A 19,801-nucleotide genomic window follows, 5' to 3' on the forward strand; every position below is an offset into this window, starting at 1 on the left:
TCTTTGAACAGAAAACTGAGACTGCGCAGCCTCTAGTACTCAAGCCATGACTCAAGTGCACGCATCATCAGGGCCCCGACAAAGTGGGAGAAAATACCACCACGCCCATAAATGATGAGCGTCCTCCCCCAGGAGCAGAGCTGAGATGGTAGGGGGGTGGGCACATGAGTCTCCACCACTCCCTTCTATGAACATAAAACCCAAATTAAATTTCCTGGTGCCTTCAGGGTGTCAGCTACTTACCACTTACTTGGGTGGGCTAGAAAGGCCAGAATACACTCCCTCCAACACATGACCTAACAGAAACAACTAGAATAAATATTTCTAATTTCTCTTATTTCGTTTACCAGTTTGTTTATTAAATATTTGCTAAATGTCAGTACTATCTTAGATGCCAAAATGGAGTGGCGGTAGAGTGGACTATGAAAAACAAACACGGCAACCTGGCATTGTCAAAAGACGAAGACTTGCTTCCATTTTGCTGTGGACTCAAAAGGCATCTCCTCACCTGTGTCCAAACTCTCCCAAGAAGAAATAACGAAGTCATCTCGCTTACGAGGCATCAGGACAGGACTCAACCGTATAAATTACTTCTGTCAAGTTTCCTCTATAAAAACCCAGGAGATGAATGACTATCGCTGAGTTAACATGCAAAGCACACATTCACCACACAGAACAGAAACTGCCACACATTGGCACCTTTGACCACACCCATGCCAGCTTCTGTGAAAAGGCAGGTTAAGTGCTGGTCTTTGAGCAAGTGTGGAGAGCTGGGAGGCAGAAAGCGGCACACTGTCCTCATCCACTTTCCACGCCTTGCAGGCATGGCTTCTCGCAGCCAGCAGTGTTGGAGAATGAAACTTCATGCACCAAGACCCACGCACAATGACAGAACCTGCATCAGCTCACATATTCCGTATGTTTCACGCCAGTACACAGAAAAGGACCTCACCAAAATACTACATGCACATGTCTCTATAGACTAGGTCAGAATATAAAATAGAAATGTAGCAGAATGGTGGTTTTTAATTTTAATTGTGACTTACTTGATTTCAATTAAATGATACATAACAATTGTGCCCGTGTATGGGGTACAGCATGATGTTTTGATACCTTCATCAAATGTAAATGATCCCATCAGAGTGGTCAAGTACATCCATCCTCTCAGGAAGCACCCATAGTCCTTTCATCGAGCTATTTTTAAATCCACAATAAATTGGTAGCCTTGCAATAATTATTGGTCATTATTATCACCCCACTGAGCTACAGAGCACCCCAGCCAAATCCCGAGCCAGCCTCTCCCATTCCATTACCCTCCTGGATGCTGTGACTACTGCACTTTTCCCTACAGTATGGGCAAGCTTGTTTAGCCTCCAAGCGGGAGCGAGGACATGAGCTGTGTGTTTCTGTCTAGTTGATCGGCACGTAACCATCGCTGAACATGGCAGGGCTGCGTTCTTCTTTGCAGAGGAATAGCTTTCCGCATGTCCTTGACAGAGATGGCAGAGGTGGGGAGGAAGGCGCCAGTGTGAGCTTCTACAGCGAGAGGCATTAAAACAGACTTTACCTATTTCATTTGCCCAGATCCAGGCTTTAAATGGCTAACATAACACTTACTTAAACAGTCTCCAAGAAAGCCCAGCAGGAAAATGCCAGTCCCCAGGAGGCTAAACTAATCCACTGTCTGAAGGCATATCATAGCAGGTTTGGCATTTGTTAAACATCCATTTGTGAACAAGGATTTTCTGGACCAGTTCCCTCTTTTTAAAGACGTATGGCAGACCCAAGGCTCAGGACATGGCATCTATCAGTGTACGGCCTTCTTACAGATCCACTGCAAAGGAACTTCACAACTAGAGGCTTGAAGGCCAGTTCTGTGGATGGTACCGCACCTCTGTATCAAACTGTTAGAAAAAATCCTGTAAAAAATCAAAGGCGTCAGTCACTTCGAGTAACATGCACAGTAGAAGACTTGAAAGGGTGAGAGAGAAAAAGTTGACTCTGTCTCCTTCTCAGACTCCTCAGGTCCCCAAATGGCAGAACAAAAGGCTTTATACTCCCCTTGAAAGTGTCACCACAATTTTGACCTTGCTCTGACCACCACTGTTCCTGTCTGTCTTTGGCTCTTCTCCTCTCTATTTTCACTCTTTATTGCCTGCCCTGTTTTCCTTGTTTCCCAAGCCCGAGGGTTTTCCTCCCTTCTTCCTCTTTCCTCACTGCCCTCGGTCCTGTAAGACTATACCTTAAGCTTAGAACTGGGCCATCTTCCCACCTCCAGCCGTCCTTGTTCCTCAAGCCGATCCAGTAAAAGGTTTTGTCCAAATGCTTGCGGATGGGGATCTGAGCAAGAGATTGAAGATGGTGAATCAAGACAGCAAAGGTGCAGGGACACCAGGGACCCCTGGAGCGGTCACAGAATCATCCTGTACTCTCTCAGAACTGGGTGAGGACCGAACGCCTGTACCCCAGAATTCATGCATTGAAACCCTGGCTTCCAGTGTGATGGCATCTGAGTCAATTAGGCTTATGTGAGCTCATAGGATGCAGCTCCCATGACAGGCTTCTACAGCCTTAAAATAAGAAAAGATCGGAGCTGAAGCTCTCTTGAAAGCCAAGGAAAGACACCCTTGGATGAGCTGAAAGTGGCTCTCTGCAGGGACCTTAACTTTGAGGGCCATCCTGGTCGCAACACTGTGTCTGTTGTTTCACCCACCCTCTCTACCAACCACCCTATCTACGGGGTCTTATCACAATGACCCAGATTACTAATCCCTCTGTTAGCTTCTCATTCGAATGGGGTTCGGAGAGCTAATAGAAATCTGCCTATTGCAAGGAGCCACTCCCTCCCCCCCCCACACACACACTGACTTTTGGTTTATAAGCACATTCTTAGAGATAACCGATAAGCTATGGTCGCTGCTCCACCTTCCATGGCTACTTCCTTTCTGATTAGATGGAGTCTGATAGGTATTCAACAGAAAGCGCAAGCCAGCTACAGAGGCGCTCATCTTACTCACCCAGTGCACCGCCTTTGGTTACACTCTCGTTTTACAAATCCTTAATCTTGTCTTTAACAAGGGGGTGGGAGTGCGGTAAGGCAATGGGCCTGATGGCAGAGTTAAACTAAGTACACCCGCGTGTGTGCTACCCCCGGGCCAAGATAAACGGTGCTCCGCTCCAGACAGTGGTACAGTCAAAAGAAGATGTTTGTGCCCTGAGGGAACTGCCCAGTACATTCAACAGAACAAGGACTGAATCCGAGAAGATTAATCTTGTCGTAAGGTTGAGCATTCACATAATGAATTTCCAGTATTTTCCAGGGACAGCTTAATTAATTGAATTTGGGCTGAATGACTTGCACGACCTCTATGGCGTTTTAGATTAGCGTTTGTTGAACAGCTTCTTTTGGAGGAAAGTCTTTTATTAGGAATCAAGAAAACCCAGTGAAATTCCAGCTCTACTGTTGCCGTGATACTACTGATGTCCCACTTGGCCGTCAATTGTGTTTCATTCCTGGAAGACGGGGGCCGAAGAGAAGGAGTGTATGGGCTCTGCTGTGGATGGTGTTCTGTTGCCGGACGGCAGTCTCACCAGCAAGAAGAAAGGGTTCTACTCAAAGTAAAGTGAAAAACAAACTCTCTGCATGCCCAGGGTCGGCACTCAGCTGGAACCCTTCTGGACTTTTAAGGCAGAATCACCTCTGTTTTCTCTTCACTGAGGTTCAGGCTATAAAACCCTAAGACCTTTACTATACATACAAAAGCTGGCACCATCTGGGCCCTGCCAACCACTCAGTCACCAGCTTCAAGCCCATCAACCTTCCTTTTGTTTTTGCTTTTTGTTTTTTGTAACAGACCAAGAACATCTTGCATTAGGTCTGCACAGCTTTTCCTTCTCCCTGTAACAACACCCTTGCCCTAGATTGTCATCCGGCTGTCATTGTGCCAGCCCCAGTCCAGCTCTGAGGGGTCCACGTAAAACAGCACCCACAGCCACCCACAGTGCACCTCAAGGTGCACGTTGTCTCCAAAGCATGAATTAGCACTTTTTTGTTGTTGTTGTTTTGTTTTGTTTTTCGAGACAGGGTTTCTCTGTAGCTTTGATGCCTGTCCTGGAACTAGCTCTCTAGACCAGGCTGGTCTCAAACTCACAGAGATCCGTCTGCCTCTGCCTCCCGAGTGCTGGGATTAAAGGCGTGCACCACCACTGCCCGGCTTGAATTAGCACTTTTGTTCATGACTTCATCTCTTCTGACTAAAATATAATCACTGGAATGGCAAAAGTGCTTACTTACAATCTTCCCAACACCTCGAGGAAATACAGGAAACTCTGTGCAGTATTTTTGGGGAGGCAGACTGTGGAGTCAGCCCTCATGCTACAGAGGCAAAAGTCTCCTAAACAGAAATCTCCACCCCTTCTGCTTTGTCTGAGTCCTAAGTGTGCATGCTGGAGTAGCAAGGAAGAACAAAGGAGAGAGAGAGAGAGAGAGAGAGAGAGAGAGAGAGAGAGAGAGAGAGAGACTGGCATTCCAGTGCTCAGGGTGGCTTGGGACTTCATGCCTTTCTAAGCCCACTTGCTAAAAAGCCCGCTTAAATGAAAAAGAGAAAGGTGTGTTGTCTGCTTTCTCCCCTGGCTTACTAAGAAAGCTGGGGCTGGGGTTCCATGGTAAAGCGATTATCTAGTGTATGCAAGGCTCTGGATCAGCCCCTCTCACCACAAGAGAGAAGAAAAATATTCATTGCATTTTCTCAGCATCTCCAAAGGAGGAACCAGAGCTAATAAGGCAGAGAAGGGGGAAGACCTAGGTCAGAGTGGTAAGGAGCACTTTCATGAACTCCCTGCTTGCGCTGGCTTGTTGTGCTCAAGATGCAAACAATGCTAAGCTACTTGACCAGCCCTTTCTACTCAGCATGAACCCAGATATTCCAAATTTTCACTGTATCACTTATAGTTGAAGGACATCCCATGTGGAAAACGCCTTCAAACACAGATGAAATTATCTTTCTGTCCTCTGATTGATTGATTGGGATATGTGGGCACACGTACACATGTCTAACTGAAGAAACAGCATGAAAATATACCCAAGGGTGTAACTCAGGACTCTTATCCCACAAAGAGAGTGTGAAACGGAACACTTGGCTCTTGTGTCACTTCTGGAAAGATCAATGTTTGCTTGTACTCCAGAAAGGGGAAAATGCAAAAACTAAAAGTAACAAAGATATTTGCTACTTTTAAATTTTAATTAAAAAATTAAACCAAATACATACTTTTCTTTCCTTTTTATCTTTTTCTAAGGTTACTGTTTAAACTCTAAACCAGGCATGGTGGCACACACCTTTAATCCCAGCACTCAGGAGGCAGAGGTAGGTGGATCTCTGAGAGTTTGAGGCCAGCCTGGTCTACAGCCCGAGCTCCAGGACAGCCAGGGCTACATAGAAAAACTCTATCTCAAAACCAAACAAAAAAAAAAAAAAACCAAAACACCCATATATATTGCATATACAATCTATTCTATACTATAGGTAAACATATATGTATATATATATGTATATATATATACAATTTATAGATAATATTTTTAATTAAAATGAAACTACCATTAAGGCACAAAAGTACACCCCTTAAGTTTCCAAATTAATATGGTTCATGGAATGCACCTGAGCTATTTTAATACATATTGAGGAAAGCCAGTCACACAACAGAACTATTAAATAGTCCGATGTTTTGATGAATCAGCAGTTTTAATGACTAAAACGTAACCAAGATACCTCCCCAAAAAATAATTTGTGTGAATATATCATGACTCATAATAATTAAACATAGGTAGAATTTTATCTTAAGAATTTGAAAAGACTTAATCAATATTAGAATAAATCATCATCTTAGATAATCTCTAAAAATAATTTCACAATTTTATTGTGTTCACAACTGTTTAACAGTTACCTACAGCAAGTTAGCACTAGATGGAAGAAAAGAAATGAAATCGTGTTGTGTGCGCAGTGTAAAGCGCAAGGTGTCAACACACCCTAGACACACAGGATGTGCATCTTTAAACAGAAGGCCTCTGGTTTTCAAAACCCTAAGGAAAGAAGTTTTTCTTCATTTGAAATGAAAAACATGAGAAGCACTTAAACCAATGCATCTAAGTATTAACTTGAAAAACAGTAAGCTTTCCTGAGGTCTAAAAACAATGGAATTTGCCACTTTAAGGGGGTCCATAAATAAACCCGAAAGGACATTGGGGCGAGGAACCACATTGGTCACCTGATTTGAAAATAATTGTCACCAGGCTCAGGACATAGCCGAAAAGAAAAGAAAAGAAAAGAAAAGAAAAGAAAAGAAAAGAAGTCAACCAAATTTTTTAAAAAGAATAACCATATAGCCTGAGGATGCACTTTACACCATGGGAATGCCAGTTTAAAACGTTTAAATTTTTATTGCATTCACTTACTTATTTATGTTAGAGGAAGTGGACAAGCCACAGCACGCATGTGTGGAGGTCAGAGGACAATTGGTGGGGGTCAGTTCCATCCCTCTACCGTAGGAGTTCCAGGGATCGCACTCCGGACTCGGGTCGCCAGGTTTGGTGGCAAACGCTTTTGCTGGCTGTACATTGCTTTTTCTTTTTTTGGTTTCTTGAGACGGGGTTTCTCTGTACCTTTGGATCCTGTCCTGGAACTAGCTTTCGTAGACCAGGCTAGCCTTGAACTCACAGAGATCCCCCTGTCTCTGCCTCCCGCATGTGCCACCACTGCCCAGCTCACTGCATCATCTTGATGCCCTGAAAGTTTTCGGTTTTCATAGATTTCATAGATATGTATAGCTATATAGAGTCTCACTCCATAGCCCAGGATGACCCAAAGCACATGCTTCTCCTTGCTTCAGCCTAGTGAGTGGTGGAATTACAGGCATGTTCCACCAGACCCAGGTTTTTGCTTTTAAATATGGTCTTTTGGTGTTCTCCAGACCCGTGTATGAAACTGGGAATATTGCTTATGCTATAATATAGTAAGTAAGCCATGCCTTGAGAACAAAGGAGTAAAACAACAGTGGAGCAACGAACTCTGATGATATAGATATGAATAATTTGCAATAGTATAAATCTTGATTTATTGATACAAATTTAAGGTCAATTTTGTTAAATATATATATATATTTCTGATCTCGATTAAGGTATTGTGATTGTGTAATGCACTTAAAATGTAATATATAATTAGGGAATATAGGTTGTTAATGGATAATCATCTATAATAGTTAAGTTTGTAGTCATGTTAGTTAGATTTTCTAGATGTGCATAGATATATTTCAGATAAGAATTCTTCATATCTTTCAAAGACTACAGAATATGGCATTTACTGTTTTAATAACTTAGGGCTTTTCATGACAATGAGACAGATCTGTTCCTGGCAGCACCAGCTACTTCAAGAGGAAGATAGGCATCAAAGAGGCTCCTTATGGAGTTGGTTAGCTATTTGGGCAAAAAAACTGCTCTTGCCTAAACTGTTACATAAACTAAACATAAAGAACACACAGAGAGAGGACTGCTAAACTTAGCTAAAGGTGAGATGGCCCTTTGGGGTTCCTGCTTTATAAAAGAGTCTGTGAAACATTCTGAAGGATACAAAAAGAAAGTGACTGAACTGTCTTTAAATTTTCCTGCTTCATAAAAATATCTTCTGGATACTATGGGCCTGTAGGTTAAGGATGGATGCCCCAATGGTACAAAAGAATTTTGGATGACTGTCCAGGCAGCAAGATGTCTCTGTCAATTCTAGGATTTGGAAGTTGCTTACTTCTTGTTTACTTAGGTAATATATCCTTCTGGAGTCTTTGATGGAGTTAAAAAATGAATAGTTATAGTTTTCTTTAGTTATGATAAAAGATAAAATAGATATAAAATAGTGTGGCTGTAATTCTTACTTGATAACTGTTTTGTTATATGTAATTTTATTATGTTAGTGTGACAGTCTTTCTTTTTTGTTTAAACAAAAAAAGGGGGGAAATGGTGTAGGAGGTACTTCTGTATTTATGTTGCTTTCATTGGTTATTAAAGAAAACTGCCTTGGCCTTTTAATAGGACAGCAGCTTAGGTAGGCAGGGAGACAGAACAGAATTCTGGGAAGAAGGACAGACAGGCAGACACCATGAATCTCTGGCCTGAGACAGTCGTAGGTTAGAATCTTGCTGGTAAGCCACAGTCATGTGGGGATACACAGATTTAATAAAAATGGGATAATCAAGATGTGAGTGTTAGCCAATAAGAGGCTAGAGCTAATGGGCCAGGCAGTGTTAAAATAAATATAGTTTCTGTGTTATTATTTCGGGTATAAGCTAGCTGGGCAGGACAGAACAAAAGGGCCCGCACTCTCCCTATTACACTCTGACAACCCATGCAGATCATTTTGTTATAGAATTTGGCAAAAAAAAAGTGAAGAAAGGAAGAAAGGAAGAAAGAAAGAAAGAAAGAAAGAGAATCAAGCAAGAGTCCACAAGAATGTGGAAAGTACCATCAGTAGTAGCTGTTATTAAATCCGTCAGGGGCTCCTGCCACCCTCCCCCGCTGACTGGAACCCAGGGCTCTGGGGTTAAGAGAAAACTGTCTCATTTTGAAAACGCAGCAGAGTAACTATTGAGTGTTCTCCACTGTGGGTACAGGATTCAGGGAACATAAAGAAAGAAAGACAAAATTCCTCAAGAACCCGGTCCTCCTCTGCATGGAAAGACAGCTAGAGCGGACTCCCAGACACCCGCAAGTTAGCCCTTTCCCTAACTCCTCAGCACACAGTGTAATTTACGGTGCTGCCGGAGCTAATTCTCTGTCGCTATGTGTTGTGACTCACTGATGCTGTGTCTGGAGTCTGGGGGACAAACGTTTCGAGCGAATTGCTCACTTGTTTAGTAAGATCCTCAAAACAGCGATAGCAAAATGAAACTAGCTGCTCTAAAAGTTCCCGCAAACAAGACTATTCTTCTCCTGTGCAGTGAAGAGATTCCGGGGTATCTCTTCCATTCTGGCTTAGAGAAGAGATGAAGGAAAAGCAAATCTCTGAGGAATGGTTTGGAATTTAGATCCTTCCAGAATTTCAAGTATATAAGTGTTCTTTTGAGAGGAAATAAACTAAATATCTCATCTTTTCTCAAAATAGCAATTAGCAAGCCAGGTATGTAGTGGACTTCTTTAATCCCAGCAGATTAATCTGAATAGAAAGCTGAGTCTGGAAAATCATGAATTTGAAACCAGCCTGGGCTACAAAACCCCTATCTCTCAATTACTAATAAGCTATTCCCTACGTTTGATCTTATTCCCTCCAAATTAAAACAAATCAAAACAAAAAATAATCAAGAAATTAACACTAAAAACCAAATATTTCTTACTTTCTTCTTCTATGTGAATTGTAATCAAGTTTGACCAAATTTGTGCCAAGATACCAACTCCTGACACTGCTAACATCCCCTAGGTCCAGCAGAGGCATGGAGAAAGAACTTAGGAAACAGGACCCCCACAGTTTTCTCTGCCTCTTAACTCAACCTTCTGGACATTGTTTCCAATTTAGAACTTACTGAATTCCAAAGAGTGAGAAGAAAACACTCAGCTAAGGACATTTAGCCCCTATGTGTGGCCCTTTTGTCTTTGAGTCCCTTTCCCTCCTAAGTTCCACTGACTCCACAGAAATCATTGCTTCTTTGTTGGGCTGTGTGTTTCAGGACCTAATGCCTTTTAACTAAGTCTGGGCTTTTGGTCTAGTTCTTTGCTGCAATGCTTGCCACCCCCTTACCTCTAACACACACACACACGCACACACATGCACGTATATAAGCACATCATACATGCACACAAACACAAATAAATAAATAAATAAATAGTTCAAATATACACACAAGAAAATAAACAATTGTTTATAAAAAACCACACATACACAAATGCCCATAAATAAATGTTTAAACATGCACACAAGAGTTAGGAGGCTGAAGCAGGAAGACCACAAGTTCAAAGCCAGCCTGGACTACACAGCACAGTCTCATCTAAAAAGGGGGAAGAATGGGTGAGGGGAGAGGAAAGAAGAGGGAGGGGAAATGCTCTATACTTTCTACATGGTTTTATTTACCACTTCCTGGTCGTCCAGAAACGTAAGGAGATGTGAGCCTCTGTTGACACAGAATTCCAGACTAGAATTCCAATCCTTTTTCTCCACTGAGAAATAGTAACAGTGGCTACCATTCCTCACCCAGAGGTCAGGGCAGCTGGGGCAGCTGGGGCAGCTGGGGCAGTTCTTGTGGCCTAGAAGGAAGAGGACACAGCTCACATCATTGTTGGACCAAATGGTCCTGGAAAATAAAAGGGAGCTATAAGAAAACATGGCAACTCCAGTGTCAAGGGAAACCTTGCCCTACCCCTTTTCACACTACGGTTTAGAGAAATCTGCAACACACATGGCCTCAAACTGAACAGTCCACAATGCCCAGCTCACCACTTCGGATGTGCACACCATGAAACAAACTTGGATTCTGATGGAAGGTCTGATCTGCCTGAGGTCTGTGGAGGGCCCACGACACTGGAAACCGTCCGTATCCTTATGATGTGTGCACACTGCGTAAAGGATGCCTGCATCTGCACAGCACACGTCTATGCACTGCGTTCACATCCCCAGTGTATAGCTACATGGACAGAAGAACCCTTCCAGATGTCCAGCCCCAAGACAGCATGCCATAATGTGCACTGGAAAAGGAAACAAACTAGAAAAAAACCAACCGATATGGTCATCTGGAGCCAACAGAAATTAGAAAAAAATTGTTATACTCAATAAAACTGACTTACTTGAGTATACTTTTTTTTCTGGCAGAAAAGCACATCAGATGCTAAAGTGAAAAGTGCTAGGATTCTCCTTGCTGAGTTTTTCTAGAAGATGCACTCCTCATTCCTTTAAAACACTTGGAACGAGAGGGCGCTGTGAAAATATCTCAGGAGACTTCAGTCTACTGGTTTTCTCCTTCCATGAGACACATGTGCATAAAATTGCCATAAGCCATTCTACCGTAGGACCACAGGAGCACATGAATACAAAGAACTATGTAGACTACATACTATAGGTCAGGAACCAGAAAATGGGGAAGGAAGGCTGCACATGACACCAGGGTTGGGGTCTGCATTTTGGGGACTTGCACCTTTTCCAGACAACTGTGGCACAATCAGCCCGGATCAAAAAGTCCCAAGTTCCTGGTATTTTCTCTATGGAAAGTTAGGGCTCAAATACAATGTGGAGAGCAGTGCTGAAGCTTTAGAATTCTCTAGTAAAGTCTGTAAAACCCTGTCATCAACTGTCATCTTGATTTATCATACAAAATGAAAGGCTAATCTGAGGTGACGTTGGTACTTACCACAGTACAGGATCCGTTGGTACATCACTAAACTCAGGAGGATCACAGTCAAAAGCCCCAAAGCCACCATCACGAGGCAGGAAAGACGGGGCCTCTGTAAGACAGCTGCAGAGACACAATCCAAAGCAAGATCCTGAGTCAGACACAGAGGCTCAGGCAAGAACCTCTGGTATATTAAAGCAGTTCTGCCCGGACAGACAGAGACCCAGGCCACACAGGTTCCTTTCCTGACTGGGTCTAGCGCTCTCAGGTTAAAGGAAACTCTTGCCTTTGCCATTGTGGCTTATATGCTCGCACACCCAAGTGTGTGACACCTGTGAGCTAGTGTGTAAACAGACTCTGCCTTTGGGGAACTGAAGGACAATTTGCCATTATTTACAAGAATTGCAAAGTATTTGCCTTTTGGCCCAGCAATTTCTCCTCAAGAAACATTTTTCTACAAATACGCACACATGTGTAAAATATCATACTCAGAAGACAGTAACATCTATAGGAAGAAAAGGCCAAATGTCTAAATCTATCAACTAAAAATATAGATTTTTATCAGAAAAGACCAGTCAAATATAATTATATCCACGAAACACATAGCTTCTGAAGAGGAATTTCTTTAAAAAAAAAAAAAACAAATACAAAGTGATTTTTCGATATATAGCTAAAAGAAAGACATATTCCTCAGAACAGGGGACAATTGCTATAGCTGAAGTCTATTCAAGATCACTTCTCTGCCTTTTGGCTAAGGTCAAACCTGGAAATCCCTGAAGGCATTCCATAGTGTTTCCCTTTTAAAGAGGGTAGTTAAGAGAAGAAACAGAAGCGAGATGCTTTCGCTTGTTTTCTTTTGTATCCTTCAAATTTTAAATAAATAAAATTTAAACTGAAACAAAATAGCCTTCATCTCAGAAGTAGATGATAAAATCCACCTTGTTTTACATGTAAATATTGAAAGTATAATAAGTATAGGTTGGCCTTCTGTTTGAAGATGGACCACTGTGTCATAATAACCATGTGGCATAGATCCTCTGGGAATCCTGCATCTAGAGGCAGAAGAATCAGTAGTTCAAGGTCTTCCTTGCTACACAGCAAATTTGGGGCCAGCTGGGGCTACATGAGACTCTTTCTTAGAATGAAAGAAAAAGAAAGATAATTTAATTTCCTAATTTAGTCTCATATATCTATTCAAATTTTAGATACACTATTCTTATACATTGCTATCCATGAAAAGTCTCAATTTCTTAAATTTCATAATGAGAGAAGCATCATAAGAGTTCAAAATGAAAAGGGAACACTCCTGCATTGCTAGTGGGAGTGCAAGCTGGTACAACCCCTTTGGATATCAGTGTGGCAATTTCTCAGAAAATTAGGAAAAAACCTTCCTCAAGACCCAATAATACCACTTTTGGGTACATATCCAAAGGATGCTCAATCGTACCACAAGGACATGTGCTCAACTATGTTCATAGCAGCTTTGTTTGTCATAGCCAGAACCTCGAAACAACTTAAATGCTCCTTGACCTAATAATAGATAAGGAAAATGTTATACATTTACACAATGAAGTACTACACAGCAGAAAAAAATAATGACATCTTGAAATGTGCAAGCACATGAATGGATCTAGAAAACATCATATTGAGTGAGGTAACCCAGACTCAGAAAGACAAATATCACATGCACTCACTTAAGTGGTTTTTAAACACAAAGCAAAGAAAGCCAGCCTACAAATCACAATGCAGAGAACCTAGACCATAAAGAGGACCTTAAGAGAGACATACATAGATCTAATCTACATGGGAAGTAAAAAAAGACAAGGTCTCCTGAGTAAATTGTGAGCATGGGGACCATGGAAGAGGGCTGAAGGGGAGGGGAGAGGAAGGAAGGGGAGCAGAGAAAATGTATAGCTCAATAGAATCAATTAAAAAAAGAGATCAGCATGATAAATATTTTGACTCATGAATCCCAAATAACTATCATTATATGAAACAAACTACAACAAACAAACAGATTTCACCTTTAATCCCAGCACTCAGGAGGCAAGAGCAGGTGGATCTCTGTGAGTTCAAGGCCAGCCTGATCTATGTAAAGTAGATTTACATAGTGGGTTCTAGGACAGCCAGGGTTACCTAGAGAGACCCTGTCTCAAATAATAAATAAAGATAAAGTAAATAACAAATACACCAGATTTGTGGCATAGATGCCTTTTTTAAAAAAATTATGGTTTCCTCACCCCCTGAGAAAGGAATTAGCTGTTTAGTCCTGGCTGAACCGGAACTCGGAACTGGCTGGCCTTGAACTCCCAGAGATCTGTTTGCCTCTGCCTTCTGATGCTGGGATTAAAGGTGTGCACTACCAAGTCCATCTGCATAGACAACTTATTAATGAAATAAAAACCTCTCATTTGTAGTTGTTTGCTAAATGAAAAAAGGTATCCAATTATAATTATTTGAGTAGTCACCATCCAATTTAAGAAAACAAGTAAAACAGAAATTTTAATTTATTTATGTATGTATTAGTTTTAATTATTATTAGGTTCTTTACTTAACATATAATATATGTTAACATAATAACATTCAATATATTAAGATCTACACTTTAAATATACATTTCTTTTGACTTAATATTTCTAATCCTTACAAATTAGAACAGATATAATAAAGGAAAAAAATCACACATATGAAAATGTGTAGTTCTATACAGTGTATAGAAATAGAAATGCCCATGATTTAGAAAATATGGCAATGCTTTCAAATGGCAGCATTAAAAACTGTAACAAAAAAAAGGAGACCATGATGAGAAACTTATATAACAAACAGAGAAAGTCTGCAAAACTACAAAAGAGAACATATCTTCTGGAGTCACCTGCTTGAGATGTAAAATCAAGCATTCATTTTGGCATTTCCGTTGTTCCCTGTCTCAGATGTGAATATGCATAGAAAATGGCTTTTGTGGGCGTTGCTGTTGGTGTTCCCTGGCCCTCCAGGTCCCAGGGCCAGTGGTCAGTAGGCTTCAGCACCTTTTATGCTATCACCATTCAGATGCAATATGAGAAGGGGGGGTGGGCGACAGGAAACAAATCTATATTCGTGGATCCATTTCTTGTCTCAAGAAACCTTACTGGTACCCTCAATAAAGCTGTTGTTTTCATCACGCCGTGGATAGAGAAGAAGAGATGGCAGGATTTCAATAGTTACAGTAAACTGCTCCACGCCTGACTGCAGACTTTCTTACTTTCAAATAGGATCAATAAAAAATAGCATGCTTGTCTACATGTATAAAATTCTTAGGAATAAAGAAAAAAAATTAACAACAACAAAAAAAAAAGATGGCATTGCCATTGGTTGGCATTAGCTGGAATGGCAGGAGTATCTAGAAAAGAATTTTCTTTTCTTTTTTCCTTTTTTTTTTTTCTTCTCGAAACAAGGTTTCTCCATAACTTTGGTGCCTGTCCTGGAACTAGCTCTTACAGGCCAGGCTGGCCTCAAACTCACAGAGATCCGCCTGCCTCTGCCTCCCGAGTGCTGAGATTAAAGGCTTGCACCTCCACTGCCCAGTTTAGAAAAGAATTTTCTGAGACCAAGGTCACAGCTACACTCCACGCCAAAGGTCCATATTCCACACCAACACTATAAACTGAACCCGAACGTGTTTCTTCAAATCCTCGATTTGTTGCGCTCTGTCCTCCCGGTTGTCCTCCTCTCCACTCACCCGCGGCCCAATCTTCGGGGCCAAAGTGGCTCACTCACCCTTGAGCTTCGATCTGGAGCCATCTGGGACTTGAGGTGCAGCAGGCAGCTCTAACGTGCAGTAAATATCGCTGTCAGTCATCTCACCGACTGCCTTTCACACTCAGTTGAGGGTGCTGAATGAGAGCAGGGTGAGAGAAAGCGCCGGTGAGGAAATGGCCCATCCTGTAAAACAGCGGCAGGAAACTTGACAGAAACAGAAGCAATTTATTCAGGAAATGATTCAAGTTCCAGGGCTGCTACAGAGCTTAATATTCAAATAGTCCTTTAAAGGTGGCTGCGGCATACTCCTTAGATGCCCAGTGGACACACCCCGACTCCCAGTCTCGTCTTGCTCTGCTGGGACAGCGGGGCTCGCGCTTCTGTACGGATTCGGCACTGAAAGTGAGGAGTTCCCAGCCCTCATCAGAGTCCCCTTCCCTTCTGAAGAGACTGACACCAACTAGAACTGATTTCATCATCCCGTGGGCCTGCTGAGTCATGATGAACGTTTGTGTGATGATGGGCTGCTGGCTGGGTGGAAGAAACAGACTTCCATGTATTTTCGGAGTGCGGCACACTATCTAAGCACAGAACATTCTTCCAGGTGTGTGCGCACCTTTATTCCTCACAGTGGCAAATACACCTTGCTTTAGCCTTCCGTGCAAAGACAATTACAAAGAGAAACAAAAGCCAATGAACTATCAGCAACGGCTTTCTAGTAGGAGAAAATAAAAGTATTAAAAACTAATAAAAACTCACACAAGAAAACATGAAAATTGAAAAACAGATAAGATCATTGTTCTGGCTAGTTTATTGTCAACTTGACGTAGGTCAGAGTCATATGGGAAAGGGGATTCTCAGCTGAGAAAATGCCTCCATAAGATTGGCCTGTAGATGACTCCATAGGCATTTTCTTAATTAGTGATGAGAAGGGAGGGTCCAGCCCATTGTGAGTGGTGCCTTCCCCAGAATGGGGGTCCTGGGGTGTGCAAGAACACAGGCTGAGCAAGGCAGAGGAAGCAGCACTTCTCTGCATCAGCTGCTGCCTCCAGGGCTCTGTCCTGTTTGAGTTCCCGCCAGCTTCTTTCATTGAGGGACTGTTAGGAGTTCAAGGCCAGTCCTGCCACACAGTGAGTTGTGATGTGACTTGGGTGTATTAGCTGGTTTTCTTATTGCTATGACCAAATACCTAACAGCTGAAGGGTGCTGATGGAGGAGAGCCCATTTTGGCTCACAGATGAGGGAATGCAGTCCCTCATGGTGGAAACGGCTGGGCTCACTGAATCTGCAAGGTGGGGCACAGAGCGGTGGACGCTGATTCACTGCTCAAGTCTTTCTTTTTGAGTCTAGGACCACGTTTTGTCGCTGGTGCTGCCCACATTTTGGGTGGATCCTCCCACCTTAGTAACTCCCTCACAGACATTCCAGGAGGTTAGTCTCCTAGGTAACTGTACAGCAGTGGTCCCCAACCTTCCAAACACTGTGACCCTTTCATCTGGTCCCTCGTGCTGAGGTGACCCCATTGCTATTTCATAACTGCAGTTTTGCTACTATTATGAGATGTAATGTCAATGTCTGATTGCAGGATAGCTGATGTGTGAACCCTGTGGTGTCACGACCCACAAGTTAAGAACCGCTGTTCTAGATCCTATCAAGTTGTCAACCAATATTAACCATCACAAGTCCACCCCTTGTCAAGTTGACACTCAGACATAACGCTTTTAAACCACAGTCTGAGGAAAACGCATTAAGTAGAGATAATAAAATTGATGGGAATCCATGAACAAGAGCTGTAATAATTACAAAAATATGTTGAAACACTTTAGAAGGGGGGGTCAAAGTGAATAAAAAGCTTAGAATCTCATCAAAGAATTGGAAACTACAAAAAAGAATCAAACAAAAGTTCTGGAATATTATTCATAATCTTTAATTGAATATGGTCAATAGCAAATTGGAACATTCAGAAGGAAGATCAATGAACATAAAGAACTTGTAGGATAATACCAAAGTTTGGGAGTTAGCTTAGGTCGTAAAGTGCTTGCATGCAAGCATAAGGACCTGAGTTCAGATCCCCGGCACCCACATAAAAACCAGTCATGGTGGCATGCATCTGCAATCCTGCGCTGGGACAACAGAGACAGGAAGATCCCCAGAGCTCGCTAGCCAACCAGCCTAGCCAAATTGTTGAGCTACAGTATTATTATTAGTTGACCAATTTCAGAAGACACCCAACATCAATCTCTGGCCTCTACATTCACACACACACACACACACACACACACACACACTCACACACACACATACACATATGCATGGGGGTAGGTAATGTATGATGAATGTCACCAGGTGAAAAAATAGATTATAACAAATTTACTATACAGGACTGGGGAGGTTGCTCAATGGTAAGAGCACTCGTCACTACACATGCATGAGGACATGAGTTCAAATCCTAAGCATTCGTGTAAAATTTTGTGCAAAAGTGGCATGCCCCTGCAGCCCCAGTACTGGGTTGTCAAGACAAGAGAATTGCTGGAGCTTGCTGGTTGCCAGCCAAGCTCCAGATTCAGAGAGAGCCTTTCCAAAGGATAAAGGAGAGAGTGACACGGTGGGACACTCAGCATCCTCCTCTGGCCTCCATGTGCATGCTCCCTTGCACACACACACACACACACACACACACACACACTACACAGACTCACACATACAAGCAAAAGAAAAAGGAAAAAAAGAAAAGGAAATATACAAGTCAATGAATGGTAAACAAAAGAAGCCTGAAACAAAGTATTAGTTTCCTATCGTCGCTGTAACAAGCCACCTATGACACACTTAAGAGCCACAGTGACATAAATGTATTTTCTTGATGTTCCAGGGGTCAGACGTCTACAGTCACTGAGCTTGCAGACTGTTCTCCTGTGGGAACAAGCAGCTTCCTTCACTGCTCTAGTGCCTCAAGGCTGCCTGCTTTCCTGGACTTTCGGTTAGTCTACCACCTTCCAAGTATCATTTCTACTTCTACTCCCTCTGTAGCATCTCCTTTTTCTGACTCACTCGCTCCCCCGTGAGTACATTGGGAGCACAAGGGCGATGCAGCATAATCACACATAAATCATGGCTATAAACCCAGCACTTGTGAAACTGAGGTCAGAGAATCACAAAGTCCCAATCAGCCTGAGGGTATAGTGATGACGTGTGTGTGTGTGTGTGTGTGTGTGTGATGTATATGTGTGTATGTTTTCTATATACATAAGTCAATCACAACTACAGAGCATCTTTTGCCTTATAAGGTACTGGGAGCCATTACTAAGCCTGTCACAAACGGTCAGATTAACATAAAATAGACCCAATCAAAGATATCTTTCATGATATTAGTCACAACTCTGAGCCTATCTAACAACTACAAGTGAATACGTGTATCCAATTCAAAATTTCAGAACACTAAAAATGAAACTTACTGAATTAAAGCAAAACCAACAAATACATAACCATGAGTTTTTGCTAAATTCCTTACTATTACTACATTTTGATTTGGGATTCTTTTTATTCTAAGCACTTTTCTGTTTACTCTGGTTTTAATTTGCTGTTATCAACTTTCAAACCCTGATTATCTGTCCTATTTATTGGAAGTTGCAATAGTTCTAAGCATCATTTAGCTAATGTTCTTCAGTAACTGGTAAAAATACTAGGCAAAAAAAAATCAGTAGTAATTTTAGAAAACTATTTCTTACTAATGATCTTTCTTTTCTTTTCTTTTTGTGGTTTTCTGAAACAGGGTTTCTCCAACTAACAGCCTTGGCTGTCCAGACCCCTGCTTTGTAGACCCCTGAGTCGACTAAAGGCATGCGCCACCACGCCTGGACCAGTGATTTTCTTCTTCTTCTTCTTCTTCTTCTTCTTCTTCTTCTTCTTCTTCTTCTTCTTCTCCTCCTCCTCCTCCTCCTCCTCCTCCTCCTCCTTCTCCTCCTCCTTCTCCTCCTTCTTCTTCTTCGTGCCAACATTAACTTCATTTAATGATTTTCTTCATGATGAGGAAAATGCTACCCAGATAAAAGACATCAGATGTTGGCTCAATTCTACAGCACCACTCTGGAGAGACATGCTCACCATGGCTTAACCTAAGAAATTAATGATGGCTTTATTTTTTTTCTCTCTCGCTCGCTCTCTCTCAAAGTCACCTAAGAGGGACCTCACACTGTGATTTTAGGCCCTCCAAAAACTATCCAAGACCCTGAAAGTATCTAGGGTCACCACTCTTGAGTCCAGCCTTGGATGTCAAAAGAAAAGCCAGTCGATGGGTGCTCTCATTAGTCTACTGGGCTAATGAACTTTGGTTTGGACATTTTCAAAATACCAGTTTTGGGTTTTGCTGAGTCTCTGCCTAGGGTTTGTAATGAAAAACTCCTGCTTTCTCCTTTCTCTCATGTCTCTTTCCAGGCTCAAGCACTTCTCTAAATTACTTAGAATGAGTATAACTTTTTTCTCTTTTCTGTGTGCATGCTTTCCCTAACACTTAGCTTTCTGGGCTTCCTCACTCTCCAGCACTCTGCTCCTCACCTGTGGTGACTTACTGTCTAAACTCCATGGCCAGTTTAAACAGTGTAGCTTTTTTCCTTTCTCTTTTCCATTCTCTTTCAACCAGCAGCTGCCAAGATTTACAGTCTGCCTGCCCTGGAGAGTTTTCCTTTAGACACTAATAAAATTGTCCTTG

At 42.1% G+C, this 19,801-nt stretch overlaps 1 protein-coding gene across 1 annotated transcript; it reads right to left on the reverse strand.

Annotated features, from left to right (window-relative positions):
- Positions 1–1,666: 1,666 nt before the first annotated feature.
- Klrg1 (killer cell lectin like receptor G1) lies at positions 1,667–15,246 on the reverse strand. The gene is made up of 5 exons (XM_041645002.1): positions 15,115–15,246; positions 11,377–11,481; positions 10,107–10,279; positions 2,243–2,340; positions 1,667–1,919 (listed from the first exon to the last, which is right to left on the reverse strand). The coding sequence occupies exons 1-5, from the start codon at positions 15,194–15,196 to the stop codon at positions 1,808–1,810; spliced, it is 570 nt and encodes a 189-aa protein (XP_041500936.1). The 5' UTR covers positions 15,197–15,246; the 3' UTR covers positions 1,667–1,807.
- Between the last annotated feature and the right edge of the window lie 4,555 nt (positions 15,247–19,801).

The sequence above is a fragment of the Microtus oregoni genome, unplaced genomic scaffold, assembly GCF_018167655.1.
Source record: "Microtus oregoni isolate MIOR12 unplaced genomic scaffold, Mior012 000002F_ref0000024, whole genome shotgun sequence".
Taxonomy (NCBI): Eukaryota; Metazoa; Chordata; class Mammalia; order Rodentia; family Cricetidae; genus Microtus; species Microtus oregoni.

Coding starts and splice junctions, on each gene's coding strand:
- Klrg1 (XM_041645002.1), bottom strand. CDS start 15,196: ATGACTGACAGCGATATTTACTGCACGTTAGAGCTGCCTGCTGCACCT. Junction 11,482..15,114: donor CTCCAGATCGAAGCTCAAGG/GTGAGTGAGCCA, acceptor GTGTCTCTGCAG/CTGTCTTACAGAGGCCCCGT. Junction 1,920..2,242: donor GGCCCAGTTCTAAGCTTAAG/GTATAGTCTTAC, acceptor GATTTTTTACAG/GATTTTTTCTAACAGTTTGA.